At 39.4% G+C, this 21,168-nt stretch overlaps 1 protein-coding gene across 1 annotated transcript in view; it reads right to left on the bottom strand.

Moving 5' to 3' along the window:
• gabbr1b (gamma-aminobutyric acid (GABA) B receptor, 1b) overlaps positions 1–21,168 on the bottom strand; it is a 176,873-nt gene that overhangs the window by 46,513 nt on the left and 109,192 nt on the right. The window contains exons 10-14 of the mRNA XM_052071054.1: positions 20,923–21,024; positions 16,877–16,942; positions 15,350–15,541; positions 8,537–8,782; positions 8,303–8,366 (exon numbers count right to left, since the gene is read on the bottom strand). Of these exons, the coding sequence (XP_051927014.1) occupies positions 8,303–8,366; positions 8,537–8,782; positions 15,350–15,541; positions 16,877–16,942; positions 20,923–21,024 (670 nt within the window). The remainder of the gene's footprint in view (positions 1–8,302; positions 8,367–8,536; positions 8,783–15,349; positions 15,542–16,876; positions 16,943–20,922; positions 21,025–21,168) is intronic.

Genomic DNA, 21,168 nt, shown 5'->3' with positions numbered 1-21,168 from the left:
AGTGCCTGGACGACAGTCCGCTGCATTTTAATTCTGTATCCTTATGACGTAAGTCAAACCTCTGAATTTGAATGTGGTGAAGACCTTGACAAATGTCGCAAGCGTTGAACTCAAAAAGCAGCTAACAATAAACCGAACTACCGTCAAGGATGCCCTGATGAGATACAGTCTCACATTTATTCTTTCAAAAGAGGAGTAGCCTCAATAATGGCTCTTCAGAGCAAAAGAAAAAAAACGAGTAGATCGTACAATTCATACAATATAACAAATGTTATGTGACGTTACACGGCAGGTAGTCTGGAACATTCCAGAATGCGTTAAGTGTGAAGCGCTCGGGCGGAGTCAGCCCAGCTGACTTTTATATCTGCCTTATATTGCTGGTATTGTTTCTTGCTGTGCACCACAATCATTCCAGTGGCTCTTAATTTAATCTTTTCTTAAAAAAAAAAAGCTCCTCTTCATCCAGATGTGATATCCGATCTTCCCTTCCAGTAAGAAAACAATTTGCCAAACGATTGTATGACTTTCTGCAAAACATCGCCCTGAGGTCTTTCAGTCAGACTACATCATTTTACTGAGCGTGACGAATAACTCCTTATTTCTTCTGACAAAGGATGTCCAGGAACAAAATATATATTTTATAATCATATACAAAAATTAGTGCATAATTCCAGTAGAAAGCAAGGCAGCATGGTACCACTGGGCATCCAGACTGATGAACATACAATAAAGAAATTTCACCAGTTGTGGTGAAATTTCTAAGATACAAGGACAGATCAAGGATCCTACAAAAAGCAAAATACTTAAAAGGCTCCAACATCTACATTAACGAAGACTTTACAGATGCCGTACGACAAAAAAGAAAAGAGCTCCTCCCAAAATTAAAAGCTGCACGTGACAGAGGGGAAACTGCCTACTTAAGACATAACAAACTTATTGTCCACCCCCGCACCAGTACTCCAACACAACATGCTCGAGTTCAACACCATCAAGCAGCATACTGAGAATTTTTCACCACCCGACAATAAAAACTCTGACCCTACTGAAGCAGGAAATTCACATACCAAAAACATGGACTTCGAATCCTTTGATGACCCTTCCAACCCTTTGATGACTTCCAACCCTACTGACCACAAGACGTTTGACCCTGAGAACAACTTGGACCCGGACAATAACTTTTTCAAGACCGACCGACCGCGAGGAAGCCAGCGACGACTGCAGGGAAGCCAGCGACCGTGAGGAAGCCTGGAGACAACCAGCCTGCGACCACCGTGAGGGAGCCAACGACGACCGCAAGGGAGCCAGAGACGACCGAGAGGAAACCAGCGACGACTGCAGGGGAGCCAGTGACCGCGAGGGAGCCGGGAGATGGCGAGCCTGAGGCAGCCGGGAGACAACCAGCCAGCGCGCGTGAGAGAGCCGGGAGGCAGCCAGCCGGCGAGCGTGAGGGAGTCGGCGACGACCGCAAGGGAGCCAGTGACCACGAGGGACCCAGTGATGACGGCGAGAGAGCGAGCGACGACAGCGAGGGAACCAACGACGGCCGTGAGGGAGCCATCGACGACCGTGTGGGAGCGGGAAATTCACATCCCAAAAACATGAACTTCCAACCCTTCGAAGATATTGACTATAAGCCATTTGATCCCGAGAACAATTTGGACCCAGACAATAACTTCTTCATCAACAAACAAAGGGTAACAAACTCTGACTATTACCTGGATGAACAATTCAACACTAATATAAAATTGGAAAATGCACTTTCGGTAATACACTTAAACAGTAGAAGTCTCTATAAAAACTTCACAAAAATTAAAGAATACCTGACTAAATTCAATAAATTTAAAATAATTGCCATATCAGAAACTTGGCTTGATGAAGATAAAACAACTGAAATGGAAATAGAAGGTTATGAAATGTTTGCAACTAATAGAGAAAACAAAAAAGGAGGGGGGGGGGGGGTTGCAATATATGTAGACAAAGCACTTAAATGCAGTAAAATCAAGAGATTGACAAACACAATAGAAAACCTAATGGAATGTCTAACCATTGAAATACACAATAAAAAGGCATCAAATATCATCATAAATTGCATCTATAGGACACCAGGAACATGTATTGACACATTCAATAAAAAACTAACAGATATGCTCAGTTACTACAACGATAAGAAAACACGAATAATATGTGGTGACTTTAACATTGACTTATTAAACCCAAATAGACACAAAAAAACAACTGACTTCATAAATACTATGTACAGCAACAGCTTTTTCTCAGTAATCCTGAAACCTAGCAGAATAACAGTTGACACGGCCACATTAATAGATAACATATTTATAAATAAGATTGATCATAAAATGGAAAGTGGACTTCTCATTAATGACATAAGTGACCACCTGCCTGTTTTTGCAGTTTTTCATAATTATTTCGATAGAAAAGCTAAATCAACAACTCGTATAACAGAAATAAGACTAAGAACCCAACGTTCCATCGATGCCTTTAAGCAAGACCTAGAAAAAGAAAACTGGACCGAGGTATACTCAAACGAAGACCCAAATACAGCGTTTGAAGTATTTCAGTCTACCATAATCTCCTTATATGATAAACATTTTCCATTAACTAAAGTCTCCAAAAAGTATAAAGACCCAAGTAAGCCATGGATAACGAAAGGCATAGAAAACGCATGTAAAAAGAAAAACAACTTATATAAATTGTTTTTAAAATTCAGAACTGAAGAAGCAGAAAAAAATATAAGACCTATAAAAATAAACTAGTAAATATTATAAGAACCAGTAAAAGAGATCATTATCATGCATTAGAGCAGAATAAAGGTAACACACAAGAAATATGGAAAATACTTAACCAAGTATTCAGAAATAGTCCAAAAAAATGGATTATCCAGAGTATTTTATCAAAGGCAAAAATACTATTTTGGAAAAAACTGCAGAAATAGCAACTGAATTTAATGAGTATTTTGTCAACATCGGCAGTAACCTAGCAAAAAAATTCCTGATCCAACAAACCTGTTTGAAATAGATAGATACGTAGAAAAAAACTCCTCCACGATGTTCCTTACTGCAGTAAAACAAGAAGAAGTATCAAATATTATAAAAACTTTTAAAAATAAAAAGTCAACTGATTGCTTTAATATTGATATGACAATAATCAAGCAGATTATAGAATATGTAGTGCGACCTTTCACGCACATATGCAACCTGTCATTCAAAGCTGGTATCTTTCCATCAAAAATGAAAATTGCTAAAGTTATTCCAATCTATAAAAGTGGAGAAAAACATCTGTTTACAAATTATAGACCAATATCACTACTACCACAATTTTAAAAAATATTAGAAAAACTATTTTCTCGCAGACTTGATAGTTTTATACAAAAGCATGCGCTGTTAAGTGAGAATCAATATGGCTTCAGGGAAAAACGGACCACCTCAATGGCAGTTATGGAGTTTGTGGAAGCAATAGCCACTAATATAGACAACAAAGAATTTACTGTTGGGGTTTTCCTAGATCTAAAAAAAGCTTTTGACACAATAGATCACAGTATATTATTGAAAAAACCAGAAAGATATGGCATTAGAGGTGTAGCTTATAAATGGATAAAAAGTTATTTAGAAAACAGATATCAGTACGTGCAACTCAACAATAAAAAAACGAATCAACTGAAAATCACTCACGGAGTTCCTCAGGGGTCAGTGCTTGGTCCAAAACTATTCATCTTATATATAAATGATATCTGCAAGGTCTCAAAACTATTTAAATGTGTCCTATTTGCTGATGATACAACTTTCTACTGTTCTGGAATAAATCTGAAACAGCTCCTGACAACCGTAAAAAACGAATTAAACAAATTAAAAAACTGGTTCGACAGAAATAAATTGTCACTTAACATGAAAAAATCGAAGTCAATTGTTTTTGGCACAAGACCAATCAAACACCAAGCTAAAATTATGGTAAACTCAATTGAAATAGAAAGAGCGTATGAAACCAAGTTTCTCGGATTAGTAATAGACTCAAAACTATGTTGGAAACCACATATCGATAACGTAAAAAGAAAAATAGCCAAGACCGTAGGGATCCTCTACAAAACCAAGGAAGTGCTGAATAAGAGATCTTTGTACACATTATACACTTCATTATTATTACCATACATGACCTACTGTGTGGAAATATGGGGAAATGCCTGCAAAACAAACACACTCCCTATTCTCAAACTACAAAAAAAAGCAATTCGAATTATTAATAGATCAAAATATACGGAACCCACAAATCCACTATTTATCAAATTAAATACGATGAAATTTTATGACCTGGTTGACTTTAAAATCGCCCAATTAATGTACGAAGCACACAATAACCTGCTCTGCCAAAACATTCAGAAGTTTTTTGAAATTCGAAAACTATGAATTAAGAGGTACCAACTTATTCAAAAAACTCAAAACAAGAACAAACATCAAGCAAAGAAGTGTATCTAGCAAAGGTGTTAATATGTGGAATAATCTCGAAACGGACCTAAAAATGAGTAAATCGCTTGCTGAGTTCAAAAACAAATTCAAAAAAATTGTACAAACAACCTACATCAATCAGAGTTAAAATGATAAATTCTAAACATTAAATATAATGATAAATCAGAACTAAGTTGATAAAAAGAGAAAGGTATTGAAATATCCATTATGAATACAAGAGAAAATTGACACGAGAGTGCCAGGGTGAGGATGTATATAATCCCGATACAAACCAAAAGTTGTGAAAATATCACGGTTAAGGGTAAAGTATGAGCCTTAATGGAGACTTCTTACTTTTTCTTTTCTGATTGATATAAAAATGATATAGTAGATACAAACACATAACGGGGTAGGACGAGATAAGTTTTTTTACTTCATCCTACTCCCTTGAACATAATAACTGTGTTGAATGAAGACTGATTTCTTTCTTTTTACTTTTTTATCTACCTTATTTTCTGTCAAATTATTACTGTATATGTTTTATGTTCAATAAACAAACAAACACAACAAACAAACAAGAAAGCACGGTAAAAGTAGAAATGACAAAGAGCTAAGCTAACCGTTAGCTTGTGTAGTTACTTGATTTAAATGCGACATTTTCTCCAGGGACACATATGATTGTGGTGGAAGGCAGTTTGCAAAACAATCAGTTTAAAACCGCGCCAAGTTGCTCGCGTCTGCAAAAATACCAAACCTATGCCAAAGTCTTACCCGCCCCTGCGTAGATTTAGACCGTGCTTCGAGCCCATGAAAAGAGAGCCCCCAATGTCTGTGGATTGTTTATTTTCCCTTCAACACCTGAGGGCTTGACTACAATTCCACTCCCCTAACTTTCTAAGGGAATGTAAACGGGATTCAGTACTCCATCAAATTGATTTTATAATTTGACAATTTTATATTGCCACGGGTATGATGATAACATCCATTTTTATGATAACACGTGTATCTGTTATATTCATGTGTGACGGTTGATGCAAGCTCTCCCGCATTGGTGTCATCCTTCCCTCAATTTCTCAGCAGCATCCCTGTCAGCATAGTCGAATAAATTATGACATCACTCATTCTTCTTTTGATTTAGCCAATTTTTGTCCTCGAAGTAATTCATGCCACCTGCCACCTGAGAGTCGGATTTCATGAGCGTAGTCATGAAATCCGACTCTCAGGTGGCTTGTTTGTATAATCTTACTGCTCCGGCTGCTGTGCAATCATTTGGAACTATGGAATGATCCTTTGAAAAGGGGACTTATTTTGGGAATTAAAAGGCTGGACATTATCAGCCGATTACATACACTCATGTCATTTTTTTGAAGGAAAAAGAAATGAGAATTCATGGTACCATGCATAAAAAAAAAATTGAATAAAATGCACCTCCATCCACCAATAGCATTATTATTGTCAATGCAATCAATGACTGGTCATGGTACACACTCTTCATCCCTATTCCAATTTCTTGACGAGTCGAGACAGACGGCCTCACGACACTTGTGTCTCGGCTCTGTTGTAGTTTTCGTCCTTCAAAGGGAGGTTTTCCTTCACTTAGTAACCAAAGTGCTCAAGTTGGGTTCAGTTGCTGTTTTTTTTAACCCTTTCGGGGACAGCGGCTACTACAGTGGACACTTTATCAGGTGCTAGGTTATCATTATCGGGGCATGAAAGGGTCGTAGACTTTCTCTACTTGTCAATGTGCCTTGAGATAAAAGGACTGTATTGTCACATGGGACTTTTTAAATACAACTAACTTGACTTTACTGGACCAGCTGAGGGCCTCTTGAATGGTTACAACCATATAACCATTAAAAAAATTGGTCAGTATGTAAAATTGTCTGTATGAAAAACAACCATTTTGACAACACGTATCGTAATGCTGGGGTGTATTCGATATTCTGGTTCGTAATCTCCCCTCCTCCACACACATTTTTTTCCCTGAACACCCCTTTTTGAGGTTGATCCTTCTTTTAGAATATCAGAAAACAGCTACCAAGAGTCAACTACACGCAGCGAGAATCCTTTCAAGCAAAAAGGTCCCCTGGCGGAGGTCGCTAAGGTGATGGAAATTGTATGGAATTATATGGACATTAAATAACACTTAAGATTTGGTACTTCATCTGATAATCATTTGTAAGATGAAACAGAATGTTGATTATTAATTAGGTTTCTGAAAATTTAGAATAAAAATTCTTACTGTGATTGTTAAGATTAAAGTAAATTTTTATCGTGTTAATTTTTTCATAGTGTATATCACTGGTCTCCAAAATGTTGAAAGAGCCATATTTGACCAACCCAAAAAAATCTAAAAAAAACAAATATGTCTGGAGCTGCAAAAAATTAAAAGCCTCAGAAAGAAGGCAACATACACTGTATGTATATATATTAGCTATAATAGCCCGCTATCAAAATGACTAAGTTGACTACAATGAGCCTTCATGATTAAAATGTATTTTTCCCTTAAGAATGTTTGTGTCAGGTTGTCCTCCTACAAAAACCATATTAAAACAAAAAAATATGTTTCACTCCCCCATCATTTTTCATTTTCAAATATTTTTGAAAAAGGTCCAAGGAGCCACTAGGGCGGCGTTAAAGAGCCGCAACGGCTCTTGAGCCGTGCGTTGCCGACCCCCGATGTATATCTTGGTTAATCAGTAGCCAGCTTATTTGGTAATGTGTTGGGTAATGATTGTTTTTGTCTTCCTTCCCCCCCCCCCCACACCCCCCAAAAAAAGCACAACACAGACATTCCAGTGGAACCTCCCGTTGGAACATAACTAATTTCAATTTTTTTCTGTCATGATGAAAAATTGAAGAAATACAATCGAACCAGAAATGGTCAAGTGAAACCAATTCATCGAAATCTCTATGGGAAAAATTGTTGAGAAATTTGATTGACTTTTGGGTTCCACAGAATTCAATGACGAGAGTTTCATTTCCCGTCACAGGTCACATGGTCACAGTAGGTATTTCCAAATAAGACACTTGGGGTAGAGCTCTGCATGACCGGATTGTTTGGAACATAGAACTGTGGCAAAAAATTGCTGTAATAAAAAGTTGAATATTAGCATGCCGCTGCACATTAGGGCACATCCCAAAAAGCATCAGACAATTTCCCGCTTTTAGTGCAAAACTAATGAGGCATAATTTTGCCACAACTCGGTGGACAACGGGGAGTCCGACAGACTGCAATACAATTCTCATCAGTTCTTTGCGTGATTGAACTTCGGCAATCAGTATCCATCAACAGGCAGAATACATTAACGTGGTTTGTGCACACAAAGCGCTAATCCCACGGCTACTGTGTAGAACTCACATTACTCGTCATAGATATTCTTGATGAACCCGATCTTTCATGTTTTTTACATATTTGAAAAATCTTATTTGAAGGATGCCGGGACATATTCATCAGCGGGACTTGGATCTGCCCTCCGACAACAGTGCTATCATGTCTATCCAGGCATCCATTTTCTATCCGCTTATACCGTTCGGGATCTCAGGAAGCTTGTGCCTGTCCCAGCTGAGCAACAATTTTGGACCGGTCAGTCACAGGATACATCGTGACGGAATATCAGTGAGTGGGAACTAAACTGATGCTGCATGCATGGACAATAAATGTGTTCACTACTACAACCCATTTGTATCTTATTTTGTTATTTGTATTTTATATATTTGTTGTTTGTTAGACTTTATATTCACAGTTTGATAGTCAGATTTTTTGTGTGCGATGCTCGTTTTAAACAAATGACCTCGTGGTTGTAATGAATTCCATTTTCAAGTAGTAACAAGGTGCGCCGTACCTTGGAGCTGCTCAATCAGAGTCCAGGCCATCCGAGAACCTTGGGCATCAAATATGACATGGCCCTGGAAGAAACATGCAGAATTTTAATGTTTTAACACCCCTCTCTATGCATTGCACTTTGCACCTCTGGCTTTATTCATCCATCTAATAATATCTCATTCCTGATCCCTCTCTCACTCCCCGCACCTCATCATGGGTGAATTTTCTCTTGGGGGGTGTTTTTTGTACTCACTGAAACTCCTTCGAAGGAGCTGGTGTTGAGGGCACGGTAGATTTCAGCCGTTACATCTCGGTTGTTGTAATTGAAATCCTCTAGGCGACGACCCTTGGCCTTCAGAGGTCCCACGGTTTTGTTGAGAGCCAGAGCGAGAGCCCACACAGCATCGTAAGCTAGGGGAGCTTCTTGAAAACCGCCGGTCTCCTCCGAGTTTTTCCCCCCTAGCTTCGACATCAGTTGGTCGAGAAATTCCTGGGAGGTCTTGAAAGAAAGATAAACACATGCGCTTTAGTTAGGGCGGGGATGTCAAACTCATTTTTGTCACGGACCACTTTTGAGTCGCGTCTTCCCTCAGAAGGCCGTTATGATGTTTAATCTCATTATCGCATTATTACTTGTAAGGGTAACAAAATTATTGCAAAATCTCAACGTAATTTTTTACATATGACAATTTGACATTCCGATACATTTTATTTTAGCAAGGACCATGCAAGTTGACACACATGATTTTCTTTCGGAGGGCCACATAAAATGATGTGGCGGGCCAGATCTGGCCCCAGGGCCTTGAGTTTGACATTGTATTTTTACAAGTTTGGTTGGGTCAAAACAAATTCTGTGTTGGTTTGTTGGATCAAATCTAAAAAACAACCCCCAAACGAGCACGGACAATTTCAAGTTAAATGATTGGCTAAGGAAATCATATCGAGTTTACAGACAATGGATCGAAAATAAAAATAAAAATAACACCGCTGTTCAAATGCAAAGTTTTTGTGACAGACAAAATAAATATTTTAAAAACGTTTTCCACCACTATCTTGACCTGCAACCTGTGTATGCGCCATTGCGCTCATCTGTGAAATGTTGAAGCTTATATTTTATTATTGTAACTATACAACTGTCATGAAACAACATTAAAAGGGGAAGTCAAGTCAAAACTTTTTTTTACAATATGTTCTATGCGTCCTCACTAGTCTAAACTTTCAGATCTATATTAGGTGGAATAGGAATGAAAGCAGCTAAATCCACCCGCTGTTATCCCTTTCAGGGGGGCGGCCATTTTGTCACTTGCCGTCAACTAAATATGACATCATAGTTGCTCAGAGCTAATGTCATGACTGAAAACGGATCGTTTTTTTTTCAAGTGTGGTTTTTTTCAAGCTGAGCAAAAAATTTTCAGATGACTTCCACCATATGGTGTTGAGTCATATGGCAGGATTATCCCCCCCACCCCCCGGTTTATTTTTTATGGAATTTTAGGCCGATAGTGCTAAGAGACTCCAATTGATAGCTAAACATCAGGGGGGGGGGGGGGGTTTGCAGCCGTGCCTATTGTGTAAAATAGAAAGACAATGACAATTTTCAAGCACCACATTTTTCGCAGTGCAATTTAAGTTCTCCATCTGATATTTTCAGTTTGTAATTGTGAATCCTGTGTTTGGAATTCGTTTGGGATCACAAGAAACAGCGTTCGATTTCTTTTTTTCTTGCGATGACTCATCTAAATTATTGATGGAATGGGAGTTTTTCCACAATCTGGTCACGTTTATGGTGTTTGGGATATTGAAAGTGGATACAACCTATACAACACAACCGGAGGAAAAACTGGATATAATTTAATGTGTAAAGGCTTTTTTCTTCTTAATATTGAGTTGTACAGGTTGTAGGTCACTTTAATAGTTTGTGAAATGATTTATCTTTTTTTCTTCTTCGCTTCGGTAGTGCCATATAATCGCAGAATGCTTGTATCTCAAAAAAAGCTCTTTGCTACACATCAGCACATTGTCAGCACCCACGAAAAATCCCGTAACTTTGCTTTATTGTGATTTTGACAATAACTACTTCTCATTTCCCCTTTTACCCTTTTGTATATCCTCTGCAGTATATCACAATGCCTTCACCAAAACAACGTCAGAGAAAGCTTGCGTCTTTTTACAGATCGTTCAGCCAAAAGTAAAATAGCCAGTGGTCCAAAAGTCATGAATAATGACTGGTGTTAGGTATTGAAGACAGCTCAAAGCAGCACCTTCACAGATCCTTTTGAAATCCACCCTATTAAATCATTCATACGATCATTCTCTGTGGTCCGGTTTTTTTCTTTCTTTTTTTTTTTTTTTAAAGAATGAAACAGATTCCAACAATTTTAGATAGAATAGCGTGAGAAATACTAAAATACATAGCGTATTGGCCCAAATATAAGAAGATTAGAAGACAACGCCCTCTTTTGCAAGACTCAAGTTTGAAAAAAGACTTTTTGAACACCAAATTAATTTTTATACAGAAAATAATTACAGTACATCTGAAACAAATGATTGTAACAATATATTTGAGAGAAAAAGCATGTTATTTTGCTTCATTCAAATCTTATGATCTGAACATTTAAATATGTAAAGTGCAATCACATTCATAAATGAATGGCTTATGGTTTTTGAAATGTAGATTACATCAAAACTTCTCAGCTGCCGGTTAACCTGGCACCTTTCTCCAGATTGTCGCTACGTTTCTCCATTTTCTGTTATTTTATCTATTATTTTCTTCTCTTTTCTTTCTTACTGCTATTTTTTATTGTTCTTATTTATGCTACCACTATTTTTATTTTTATTCTTCGTGACAGGGGTTCACTTTGGCCTGGGAAGTCAAGTTCAGCATTCGCTTCAATGATATCTGGCGCCATCTAGCGTTGCGAATGGGTATAATGTCAAGACCCCGAATATAAGACGACCCCCACTTATTTCAATGCAAAAAACACGGTCTTATATTCCGGCTAATACAGTATTAATAAATAGTGTGTCTTTTAATGAATAATCCCTGTCTGTACCTCTTGTAAAGTTACTGAATTATTGCATACCATCCATCCATCCATCCATTTTCGAATCCGCGGATCCTCACGAGGGTGGCGGGCGTACTGAAGCCTATCCCAAAAACAATTGTGCACATTTTCACACCTAGGGACAATTTAGAGTGTCCTGCCATGGATGTTTTTGTAATGTGGGAGGAAACCGGAATACCCGGAGAAAATCCACGCAGGAGAACACGCAAAGTCCACACAGGAAGGACGGAGTCGGAATCAAAACCTGCACCTCTGCACTGTGACGTGCTAACCAGAAGACCACCAGCAGATGTGCGAGTGTGCTCTTAAAATCCAGTGCAAACCTTTACAATTAGCTCTTTATTTATTCACATCTATGATGCAGTTTCCTATTGGCAATAAACCAAAATGATGGGGTCAAATGTTGAACTTACATTATCGCCAATCAGAGGATAAAAAGTGTTGGCCCGGCTTTGTAGGGTAATAAAAGGCTTCGTGGTGATGCTGAGGAAGTATATGATCGGTAGCTTGTATTATGTTAAATGTGCTGGGGGGAAAACCCACACCGAAGTTTCATTTCATTCAGATTCTTAGCCTAGTGTTCCTTTCAGACATGTCTGTACAACACTGTTGAGACTCCTCAAGTAATAAATCAAACTTCATTGAAAATTAACAAATGACAATAGTTTTTCTCACCCAATAGATGGTATTTTAAAAAAACTAAACAAAAAAAGCAAAACTATGGGATTAGCCTGAACAATTCGCAATTTGCCAATATCCGTAAATCATGCGCATCACGCCCAAGAACAGCGTGTGCCATCTCTAATTTTGCGGGAATAAAATTAAAATGTAAACCAAAGTAATGACACGATTCATTGTATGCATTGTAATGTATATTATGGACCACTAGAGGGAGGCCACTGGTGACATGAGTCCTACATTTTGAGAATCCCTGCATTAGAATGAGAGTGAATACACAATTTACTGCAGCTGTTTGGTAAATCAGGCCCAATGTATGGAATTTCAGTGATGATATCTATTCCTATAGATCCTCATCGACTGCGCAGTTATCTCAATTCAACTTGACTGTATTTATAGAGCACTTTAAAACAACCATCGCTGTATACAATGTGCTGTACATGGAGCAAATATCGTATATGCAACAATAAAAAAAAGAAATTACCGTAATAACGAAGACAGTTATCAGTATTGTTGTCCTATTTGGGTCCCACTTCGCGCCCGTTGCAATTTATTTATTCTGTCTTTTGAATTCGTTTTATAAGATGTAGAAGATGCCTGCGGGGCAGATATTTCATGAAAAATCCATCTGCCCAAATTGCACCCAAAAAAAAAAAGGCACTGTCAAGAAAAAGACAGCAAAAAGTGGTCAGACTTTTTGGGGGTCTGGTCTCGAAAACAGTCGTTCGATTTCACGCTGCGATTATATCATTACACTACATCAGGTTGCCTGTCAACACAGAACGAAATGCGGCACACAGCTAATGACCCGTGCGGCATCTTTGCACACCCATAGGAAGGTGTCGATTTTCCTGCATAGTGACTTTTGTTGTCGTCTCAGTTCATCACACACAGTAACAGTCGCGTAACAAAAATGTACGATATCCATGTCACATCTCTTGCTATCAATTAATAGGTCATCGAAAATACAGCAACAACAAAAACATTTCTTTGCTTTCATTCAACGTCAAAGGTTTTCCTCAGACTTTTACAAATTGTTAAATCAATTCAGTTGTGAAATTCCCACTCCCCGCACAGTGACAGCTCTTCTGAAACCGATTACTGGGGGGGGGGGGAAGACAGTTATAGCCTTCATTTCATGCAGTCTCGTCTCAGGCAGAGCAGAAACTTGACATGCCAGATGGTTGGTTTCACAAGGGCTTGTTTCACAAATCCATCTGAGAAAGTGCTGGTGTAAACTGCTTGGAAAATGGGAGACAGTATTAAAACATGCCCTGTCCATTTGTATTTGAGAAATGTGTACAAGTGTAGTTGCTAAAAAAATAAAATAAATAAAAATATTCCTTCATAATAATATATAATGATACTGAATGAATTTTGTTAAATTTTGTTTTTAAAAAAAAGTACAATAAGCGTGCTCTGCCTGTCGCCGTCATTCTTTTGGTGTCATTTCATTTCTTTTAAAAGAATCAAATAAACCCATGAACCAAAAATTAAAATATGTGGAATGGTGGGTGAAAGCTTTTCTATTTTGGTCAGTAATTGCGCACGGTTATTGAAACGAAAGCTTTCCAAAACTTCTCCCTCGGTCACAGTTGTAATTGTGTAATTTTACACATTGATGCACACAGTTGATTACATTTGGCATCGCTTTTGGTTTTAGCATTGCTTTGACTCCACCACAGGGTTGTTATGATAGCTGTGCTGGTATATTTGTTAGCCTTTAGCCAAACACTTTTAATACCATCACTTATTGTGTGTTTGTTGTTTGTTAGAGCGAGTGAACCTGCCACTTAGCGCCTGCTTTTTGGGATGTTACTAAATGATCGCAATCTTTTTACATCACACGCAGCATGCCAAATAACGGCATGGGCAATCTATTTAAGTGAGCACGCACGTGGAATTTAGCATCCGCTGTGCGGGATCTTTGTCCGTATAAAACAATTAAACTGAGTGCACATACTGTCAATTTAATTTCTTGTGTCTGGTAATCCTGATTTATCTGCAGTTGCTTTTTGTTTGTTTTTTAAATAATCTAGGCCATTTTCAGGCCTTTCGGGCCACATGCATGACTGACGGCTCTTGGCTGGCGAGATGGCTGACTTTGATCGAGAGAGAAAATTGTAGTCAACCTATGTCCACTTAGCGATTGGAAAAAAAAATCACACTCAGTAATTTGCATTTATAAAATAGCGACATGTTTACTTCAGTTGTGAATGCTCATGACATCACTTAATTTCTAAACTTCGCCTTTCTATCACGGAAGACGTAACCTTTCTCTTTGAGATTATGATTTGAATCATAAATGCAGCACTGTGGGTATTGGTCAACATTGCAAAATGAAAAATCTATTCACGCTTTCATTTCACGAGACATACTTGTACGTCTTTTTAAAATTAGGTCCCGCCTACCAAGGACGTACTTGTATGTCTAAGTCTTTTTTTGCGTCATGCAATCTGTGAATGAGAATAAGCCGTTTGTGTTGTAAATCATGTAAAAAGTGACCAGTAGGTGGCAGTGGTGCCTCACGTGCTTGAAATGCATGCTTTTACAAAAAGCTCTTTTTCTCTGTTTTTTGCTCAGAATCGCCATTTTCATGAAACTTGGCCATTTTGTAATGCAGATTGTTGGAGAATGGAAAAAGAGAAATATTTTTTTTCTGCTGAAAGAAGAAAGTCCAAACTTTTATTTTGGTAGGGTCCGTGTTTATATAGCATTAGAACCAAATATTCTGTGGGCCTTGCAAGATCAGTCAAAATCCAGTAAAACGCTGGGATTGAGGAGGTAGAGCCAGTGAAAATGGCTGCGATTGAATGAGTTAAAATAGTGTGAATCGGTTCAAGCTGTTGATCCCTTAAAACTGTATATCACTGTGGCGAAGGCTTGCTAGCATTAACGAATGTAGCTAATGTTTGCGAACAAACATTTTTAATGGTCGCAAATAGATTTTCAATCAACTGATGTACCGGGATTTATGAATAAAACAGCCAATATGAATAGCCCTGCGATTGGCTGGCAACCGATTCAGGGTGTCCCCCGCCTACTGCCCGAAGACGGCTGGGATAGGCTCCAGCACCCCCCGCGACCCTAGTGAGGATCAAGCGGTACGGAAGATGAATGAATGAATGAATGAATGAATAGACAACAATAACACTTGATTTATATAAATCCGGGAGGACCAATTTCACATGTTTATGGCGTGACACTTTCCCAATTTTTTTTTTTTATGATGTTGCAGCTTCACGAGAAACAGCAAATGATACCACAAGGGTACTGGTCATAGTTTCGTTCATCCCGCTGAGCATTCTCGAGTCAAGCCTTACCAAGTTGGAGGCTCCCCGTACGGTCTCTGGGTTGAGCATGACAATCTCGGTAGTCACATGACCTTCGACGGCTTCCGTCATTTGCTCCACCGTGCAGTTGACGGATGGGTCGTTGATTTTAAACCAGTTGTCCGCGTACCAGCCGATGAGGAACCACACATATTTCTTCCCGTACAACTTCTCCTTGTACACCTGCGGAGGGAGAAGAATGCGACACTTACTGTCATTTGACTCCCACCACCAACCTTACGGAATAGAAAGTGAACATTTATATTCAAAGAGTATAATTTAACGTTAGCGCTCCTCATACCGGGTCACTTAGAACGGAGGAGTTTTGAGATAATGAGAATTTGCACGTGAGAGGAGAATTTATATTCTGTGAAGTTCTTTTTATTTTATTTTTTATGCTCCAAATGTCAAGCACCGATAAGGTACTTGAATATATCATTTCAGAACGCCATTACATTTTATGGGGATTTTACACAGAAAGAGTGCACAATTTTCTGATGTCGGGTTATTTCTAGTGGCTCAAAGGTTCGATAAAAATCTCATTGAAAATCAACCGCTTCTTTGTGATGCTATTTTCCTATCCCACTCTGTAGACATGTGCAGATATCAAACAGACTGGGTTACTTTCACCCCATCCAGAGTTCAGCATTTTGATCTGGCAGATTGCATTTGAGTGGACCGAAGAGCTAAACTTGACCACCAATTTGAGTTTTGCGTCATGAGGTTGCAGAAGATTGAATGTAACACTCTAAAAACTATGCCAAACAAATCAAGCGAGTGACCCTACCAGGAGAAAGTTGCTGCTGCATCTTAGCATGTGTTGGTCAGAAAATTTGAATTGTTTTCAATCGCTTCGACTGATAACCAATTTTTTGGTTGCACAGGCGTTTTTTTTGGAACAAAATCTTGACTCAACATGCTGGGTCAAATAACAGACCCAGCTTTGTCTTGGTTTCTTTGGGACACAGTGTTTTGTTAGCTATTTCACCCAGTTTGGGTTATTTTAGACCAGTGGTGTCAAACTCATTTTGTTATTTGAGTTGCGTCTTCCCTCGGAGGGCCGTTCTGATGTTGAAAATCATTCACGCATTATTACTTGTAAGGGTAACAACTTTATTGCAAAATCTAAACGTCATTTATCACACATGAATATTTGACATTTCGGTACATTGTTTAACGGGGATCATGCAAGTTGACGGCACAATTTTCTATCGGGGCGGGGGGCCCATATAAAATGACATGGTGGGCCGGATCTGGCCCCCGTGCCTCTAGTTTGATGACCCAGCAGTTTTAAGATTGATCTGATGACCATTGAACCATTTAAAAAATAATAATAATAAAATAAAGCTCCGCAAAATAAATAAATATCACCCTATATTAAGAGGCTTCACAAAGCCATTCGAAACACAAAATTAACTTTTAAAACATTCATTTCCTTTTGAATGGCAAACTGACGGTCAATACATTTGAGGGTATTCAGTATAACAAAAAGATGAAAATAACAAAAGAATGAATTACCTCGCAAAAGACTTTCCTGGCTTCGGTCTCATAGAAGAGGCCAACAATGATTCGGGCATCTTGACGCTTGAAAGGGCGAGAAAAGAAAAGACAGTCACCCACACGGCTGGACATGAAAAGGACGTAAGAGGACTCAGAGTGTGGATGTGGAGCCACCAACACAGCGGTAGACCTTCTCTCCACTGGCGATAATAGCGCTGTTGCCATGGCTTCCATTCCAATATCTAATTAATCCTGCACATTAAATCTAGGCCGGCATTTGTGGCAAGGTCACTCTTAAGGGTGTGTGCGTGTGTGTGTGTGTACACGTCCAAGAAATGACAGCAAGGCCGACAGGTGGAGGACAAAGAAAGGGAAGCGGGGATACTGGAGGGGGACATCAATTTAGTTAAGTATAGTCTTTTTCTTTCAGTGAACTGCCCGATATGTAAATTGCAGCAAGCAACTGTTGATTACAACAACACATTTATTGAAAAAATAAAACAAGCACCAGGTTGTCATTCAATGTTGCATTTTAGCCAGTCAACAAAGGAATGGCCTAGCAGTGATGTGTTTGATTCTGTCTTTGTCATGTTTCGGTTTGTGACCAACAGGTGGCACTGTAGGGCTCTCCCTGCAACTGCACACCTGTTGGTCGTTATGTCGTTAGCTGTATAAAAAGACTCCCACCCGACCACTCATGGCCGGGTCATTGTTTGCCTTTGTCATGTTAGTTGCTGTCACGGTTTCTGTTGGTTTGTGTTTATCACTTTGTGTTTTGCTTATAATAATAATAATACATTTCATTTGTAAGAGCCTTTCTATCGCGGGATAGAAAACTAAAACCACAGATAAAATTAAAAAATAATAAAAGGAGAGCTGAATTTAAACTGAATATGCACTTTTAAATCGCGACGGTTTTGTTTGCGACTTTGGATTCGTTTTGTTTTCCAGACTTGGTGTGTTCTGGATTTCGTTTCCTTACTATTTTAATACAGTTTATCTAGTTCACCCTGCTCCTCCCTCATGCCTGCTTTTTGGGGTCCACCACCACCTCGCAATAGTGACGGTCTTTTAAAAGGATTGTATTTCGCCATAACTTTGTTTCGCCGTATGACTTACAGAAATAATAAAACAATAAATATTAGTTCCGTCTCACAGGCGCACATTTTTTTTCATCCTCCCCTCTACATTTAAATAATATTTGTATTTTCTGCACCATAAGGCACTTCGGATTATAAGGGGCACCTTCAATGAATGGCCTGTTTTAAAACTGTTTTCATATATCGGTCGCACGGTTTAGCAGTCGCATAGAATAGACGCTACAGTAGTGGCTGCGGTTGCACTATGCATCCACTAGATCAGTGGTGGGCAAACTACGGCTCGCGGGCCGGATCCGGACCGTTGTTCTTTTTAATTCGGCCCGCCGAAGATTGGTACGCAATTAACGTTCAATTTTAATGATTACATTCATTTCATTTGGACTTGTAATGACAGACATTTCATCGCCAGGTGGCGCAGTGACTTCAAGTTGCAGAGGACAGGGAGGGAGGCAGAGAGAGAGAGGGAGGGAGAGAGGCAAAGACAGGGAGAAAGAGAGAGAGAGATCTTCCACCTACGGAGCTCTGTCAAACGGAATTCCCGAACCCGGTAAAAAAAACAAACCAAAAAAACCCACTTATGGATTAAACTTTCTACAACTACAGTATATTACATTAACGATTAAATCCTTACAAAGGAAGGTCCTGTACCCAGAAGCCATCATAACTGAGAACATTTGTGAGATTCTCTGGAGATTTTACACGCCAATGGATTCTGGCTCACAATATATGCTTATTGGTAAATTCATTCCAAGGCTGTTTGACGTAGTTCGATACCAAAGCCCAAAGTCTGCTATTTAACCCTTTCAGGCACAGCGGTCCAGTGGACAGCTTCTCATGTTATCAAGTTACAGGGTGCATGAAAGGGTTAACCTTGCTTTGTGAAATTGGGCATAGCCATTTGGAATACAAAATTAATTTCCCCAAACTGCTGTTAAAATGATAATGATCTCAAACGACATGAATTATTAATGCCTGTGAAACAAAGTGAGTGGAAATCCTTCTGCCGTGTTGCAGGAAAAAAAAAAGAAAAGACATCCATGTCTAAAAATGGCCCACAAACGAAATAAGGGGTTGTGTACTTCTATCACGTTTATCAGCCATAGTCAATATTTGCTTTCAGCACTCACACATAAAAGGAAGTTTAAGCTAACAACAATAAAAACGCGCTCAACCCCCACGAGCTGCATAGAGGCTGCGGATTCACTGATCTAAATCTTGCGTTCTCATCACTGCCGCGGTAATGCAAGCAGACTGAGACAGGCTGTACGTGCAGGAAAACATTATTTTTGGACTCCGGGAGAGGTGCAGTACAGCACCGGTCATTAGAAAATTCACACAAACATTTGTTTGCGGTAAAAAGTGGCGGTAGGTCTTATTCGAGAGAATAGCACATATCAGCCACATATTAAGATATCCTTTATTTGTCCCACACTGGGGAAATTTACAGCCTCCAGCAGCAAGAATGTGGGTAGAAAGAAGAAAGAAGAAAAAACAAACAAACACCGTTCAATATCTCGGTAAACATATTACATGAACATTTTTTAATGTTTATGACAGATGACTCCAAGAAGTGACCAAATTATTTCTTGATTGGCATCTTCCGTACATCTTGTAGTACTTCTGAAGAGTACGTGGACTTTGCAGTTTCAGTATAGAACATTTGACTTGCTAAACACTAGACAACCGAACAAGAAACAACTACAAAAGAGGCTGTAGCATGAAAATACGGAAAGACGAATGCAAGTGTTTGGACATTTCACAGAGTCGCATGAATGCAAGTAAAAAATTCACACTTACAAACTTATTGTGAAGTCGTCGTCAAGTCTATCCGCGCCGGTATTTTTGCTCACCTAAAATCTGCCGTCACCCAAAAGCTGACCAGTGGATCTTTTGTCATATTCCTCTGAAATCAAATGTTTCCGGTCTACAGCAACTATGAAAGGAAGTCATTGAGGGGTGTCCGTCCGTATATGGTATTTTCCCCACCATAAGGAGGTTTGGCGTATAAGGCGCACCTTCAGTGAATGGCCTATTTTAAAACTAATTTCCTATATAGGGCACATCGCATTATAAGGAGCAGAGAATTGAAGCTACAATAGTGGCTGCGGTTGATGGAGCTGCGCTAAAGGGAATACAATACCGTTTTATTTACATACGCAACCACGTACGCATGCACGCTGATATGAGCGACAGCCGGTACGTCACCAAACATGAACGGAATCGAAACACACAGACACACAAAGTTTTTCTTTTTCTTTTCTCCTCCCAACGTTCGCGCTCGATTTGGGACCAATCCGCTGGCTTCGGGTTGATCGTGATTGACGTATTGGACACCACTGCCTTAAATTCTGAGGTGATTCGCTGACTAGCTTAGCGTTTATCGCTGAGCAGCGTTGTTTGAGCATGAGCGGTGATTCAGTTGTCATCTGATTGGTTGCCCTGTATGTCAATCAAGTTACGGGATTGATGATAGGCTGACATAGTCAGTTCTGTGTATTTAACGCCGTTGTTTGAATGGCAGCTCCACTGCCGAGGCATTTTCGACGCTTGACATTTGAAAGCCCGAGAGCCGGCCAAAGAGCCGCATGCGGCTCTCGAGCCGCGGGTTGGTCACCCCTGATGTAGAGCTTTCACAACTGCTACAGCTGTAAGAAAGCGTTTTACAGAACATTTAAAATAATACATCCAAGAAATCAGAATAATGGTCCATAGTGCAACGGAATATAAGTCGCACTGTCGGATTTTGAGAACATGGAATGCTTTTAGGTGCGCCTTATAGTACGGAAAATACGGTAAGTGAAATCAACGGAAATTAAAACAAATTGGAACTCGGCCAGTGTCCCAGAATGGGTTGAAGTTGTCTTAAAATGTCTGCAATTGACCCACTGACCAAGGATGTGGCACCACTAATAAAAAAAAGACCTCTGTGTGTTTTATACAGGAGGAAGAGGCAATTTGAGTCACCTTCAGGTTTTTGACAGCCACAGCAGGGTCAGTGAGGAAACTCTGACGAACGCTGATTTCAATCCCAGCCTCCTTCACCCTCTCTTCGAGATCATCCAGGGTCTGTCAAGCATGGGGGGGGGAGGGGCGGGGGGACAGAAGTTAATAGAAGGAAGGTCACAAAAAGGAATGTGAATAATCGAAGACACTGCTGCGTCAAATAAAAGCGATGAGGCGCTTGTTTACAAAGCTCGTAGAGGTGGGTGG

Source organism: Hippocampus zosterae, chromosome 7 (assembly GCF_025434085.1).
Source record: "Hippocampus zosterae strain Florida chromosome 7, ASM2543408v3, whole genome shotgun sequence".
NCBI lineage: Eukaryota > Metazoa > Chordata > Actinopteri > Syngnathiformes > Syngnathidae > Hippocampus > Hippocampus zosterae.
The sequence above is the reverse complement of the archived record's forward strand: the minus strand, read 5'-3'. Positions and strand labels throughout refer to the sequence as shown.